This window comes from Melanotaenia boesemani, chromosome 5, assembly GCF_017639745.1.
Source record: "Melanotaenia boesemani isolate fMelBoe1 chromosome 5, fMelBoe1.pri, whole genome shotgun sequence".
Lineage (NCBI taxonomy): Eukaryota > Metazoa > Chordata > Actinopteri > Atheriniformes > Melanotaeniidae > Melanotaenia > Melanotaenia boesemani.
The window spans coordinates 21,263,335-21,266,867 of NC_055686.1; the positions used below are offsets into that span (position 1 = coordinate 21,263,335).

A 3,533-nucleotide genomic window follows, 5' to 3' on the forward strand; every position below is an offset into this window, starting at 1 on the left:
TGGCTTTTTAGTATTTGCATGAAGAGGATCCTCAAGGGAAAAAAGGTTGGGAACCACTGCCTGAAGTGACCGGTATGTGAATACGGGCTTCACTTTTATGAATTTAATTAAAAGCCAGGAATGTTTCAGGCCACCAAATTCAGAATGCGCTAACATTTTGCTGTCTCAGCTATTTTGGTATTAAAATTAAAGCCATAATTCATTTAAAGCAAAAGAGGGGAAAAGAAACAAAGATAAGGATATACAACTTTTCAAACAGAGAAAAAAACAGAGAAAGTTTCTGAACCCGGAAGTTGAGAAAAACCTAAGTTACATTCAGCCTCATGAGCAGTGATCTGCCTCTAACCTTTAGATGTGGTTCAGAAATATGTGACAGTCATTCTACTTCCCCTTCAGGGAAATGACACTGAAGAGGGGCTCTGAAAGGTACAGTATGACATGACTATGCCAGATAATGTTTCCTTAAAATATGCAGCCTTCTGTATTTACTGAACCAAAATAACACAAGTAAAGCAAATCTTTGTTATTTTGTTGGATCTTGGATTATTGGAGAAACACTATGAAATGTAAGCCTTATTTACAGGAACATGGTGCTGCAGAATGAACAGCCCTGCTTATGCATTGTCTCTGACAGTTTTCTGCTAGCAGAATATCATCACTATGACAGAGAGAGGAGCCAATGCATGCGTTTCTTTGGACACAATGTCCGACAACGACAGACATCAGACCATAACCAAACCTCCAGCTGCTGTACTAGGTGAGCAACAGTGCTGCAGAAAAAGTTGTGCATGCTGGTGGTCAGTGTATTCATTTCCCCACATCTGTGCTTTGACATGTGCTCTGTCTTCCTTCAGTATGTCTCTCGATGATCATGTGCATCACAGCTATTGCTCAGCTAGTGAAAGGTAAAGTTAGTGACTGAAGTGTTGAATGGCTTAATTTTATGTGATATCACACAAGCAGGTATTTGTGTTGCACTTTCTGTCCTGCAGCAGTAATGTGCCAGTATGAGTGTCCAGGTCAGCCCTCTATGACCATCTATCTGCTAGTGATGGGAGTCATCTCCCTGCTGCTGGTGGTGCTCTCCGTCCTGCCCTGTATTTTCAGCATCTACAACCACACCACAGCATGGAGCTGCCTCATGTTGCTCTTCTTCTTCACCTGGTTCCTTGCTGGTAAGCTAAAACAATGCTTAGCTGATTGTTGAACAAGAAAACTCATCTTAATTTCTACTGTCAAGCAAGATTTAAGTTAAAACCTCTGATTTATTTTGCTCTCCATTTGCTGATTCCTTTGTTTTCCTTTGATTTTAATGTTTTGGTTGAATAAAAAAGTGGGAAAAATAAGAAATCTATAAATCCAAATATTGTTATCAGACATAAAACCAGAGCCTTCCTCTCTTACTACATGTGACTCATTATGGGCTGTCGAATCTGAGAAAAAGCACAAAAATGAGTCAGACAGGAAGTGAATAATTCATAAATAAAAATAACGCCATTATTTCCACATATCTGTTCTACTGCAATGTTTTAAACAGTTTTGCTCTTTTTTGAGGGGTCTTAGATGCCCGTAGAAACAGAGCTGCGTACTAATTCTTCTGTCCAGCTCTTTCTTTTTTCTCAAATGCATCACTTGTGCAGTGTGCAACAAAAACTGGGGGGTACACAACAAACTGAAATGGCACCAAAGATCCAGTTAGTCCTCCAATCAGAACGATCATTTCTGTCAATGTGTTCAACATGACATCTCAGCATGCACATTTTAGTGATTTGTGCATTTTCAAGTGAGGGATACGTCCTCAATAACATAGGACAACTCTTTTCTTTATTCCTTCATTACATTCTACCCACCCCGAACTGAATTAAGCCAGCATAGACCACGGATGAATAAACTGGTGACAAAATGTTCCAGTAATAAAGTTACTGCACTTTAAAACTTTTGTTAATTTCTGGTTAGCTTCAGGTTGTAACATCATTTGGTTAGGATCAGACAGTTATCAAGGCTAATACTAAAATCCATTTGATGCTCCAAGTATTGCAGCATCAGTTCCTGGGCTGGCCGATGTTCACTCATGAGGGTGCTCATTTAAACTAGGAAATTAAAATGAGCAAGTTCCTGTTAGGACAAATCAACTGGAGCACCATTTAACGTGAGATTTCTGAGTTGGGCACTCAGTTGAATTTCACCAATTCCACCCTCATAATCAAATATTGCAGATTCATGTATAAAAATTCATAATAGCTTGTTTATCAGCACTTCTGTCAGTTTGTGTTGCATTGACTCAGCCACTGGCATGTTGCTGTCCAAAATCTATCAGTGAACATGTGGTTACAGTGACTGTAAGCAATAAATAGAACATCAACTTTTGTTGCTAATAATAGCTAATCTTCTCCCTCTGGTATCTTTGGTCAACTTGGGTGTGACTTTGCTGACTGTAGGTATTTAACTCCATGTTAAACAGTCATTTCAAAGCATGGGTGTGTGTTTTTGTTTATTTTTTAGGTAATATGTGGATCTACTCCCTGTATGAGCCCAACTATAATGATACACAAAGCCACATGGATGCCTACTGCAACAAAAAGCTCCACCTGTTTGCTTTCTGGACCACCAACCTGAACTACATGTTGCTTGGTTTCTTAAGTTTGTGCAGCTGCTGCTCATGTCTTTTGTGCAGCAAATGAATAAAAGACAACAACCCAAGAAATACTGAAGATGGTCGATTTACTCACAGTAAACACAAGAAAACTTACCTAGTGACAATCAAAGATGGCCTGAAGGAAAATATCCTGTTTGATTTTGTTGGATTGTTTATCACACAAATATGTTTTACATGAAAATAAATAAACCAGGCTTGATGCGAACATGTATTTATGATTAAAACAGGAACTGCCTCTAGTTAAGAAGAACTGTCAGTTAGTGCTGTGGGCTTGCAAATAACCAAATCAGTTTGACCACAAAACATGCAAGACCTCACGTAAAAAAACCAGAGCTGCACTGATGCGAATGAACACACTTCTGTTGATGTTGTTTCTTTACCACAGTCAAAAAATAAAAGTGTCTGATGAACCGCTGCAGAATGACAAAGGTCAACAACTCCAAAACAAGAATATATAAAACAATATAGAGAAAAATAATGATCTTCTTTCTCCCTCATCTAAGCCAGAAAAAAAATTTCAAGTAAATGAGAAAAGTAATCCAGTTATTTACATGAGATGGTGCCAAACTGCAAAAAAAAGGCCATATTGGATATTTGTTTGTTGTTTTTTAGACAATCTCAAAACTTTTTACATTTTTGCTATGTGCTATTTTCATTTATTAATTGCGAGTAACACATATACTTATATTTACACATCTTAACAAATCCCACAAGTGTTCCCTTTACTAAAACTCCAAAAGTGTTCAAATAAAACTCATGGTTGCAGATATATTAATTTCATTATGAGTTTGCAATTTCTGAGCCAAAGACACAAGCACAAGGCTCAAACGGTTAACCTAAATAAACTGCATTGCATAAATCAGTTAGTGCTGTAGTA

The 3,533-nt window shown here is 37.8% G+C and overlaps 1 protein-coding gene across 1 annotated transcript; it reads left to right on the plus strand.

Moving 5' to 3' along the window:
• The first annotated feature begins 277 nt into the window (after window positions 1–277).
• Window positions 278–3,061, plus strand: LOC121640646 (transmembrane protein 272-like). The gene is made up of 4 exons (XM_041986448.1): window positions 278–757; window positions 855–905; window positions 993–1,175; window positions 2,503–3,061. Exons 1-4 carry the CDS (start codon window positions 661–663, stop codon window positions 2,679–2,681), a joined length of 510 nt encoding a protein of 169 aa, XP_041842382.1. The 5' UTR covers window positions 278–660; the 3' UTR covers window positions 2,682–3,061.
• The last annotated feature ends 472 nt before the right edge of the window (window positions 3,062–3,533 follow it).

Bases quoted from the DNA above. Each gene is read 5' to 3' on its own strand.
- LOC121640646 (XM_041986448.1), top strand. From the start codon at position 661: ATGACAGAGAGAGGAGCCAATGCATGCGTTTCTTTGGACACAATGTCC. The intron at 758-854 runs GTGAGCAACAGT...GTCTTCCTTCAG, and splicing joins ACCTCCAGCTGCTGTACTAG to TATGTCTCTCGATGATCATG. The intron at 906-992 runs GTAAAGTTAGTG...TCTGTCCTGCAG, and splicing joins TATTGCTCAGCTAGTGAAAG to CAGTAATGTGCCAGTATGAG.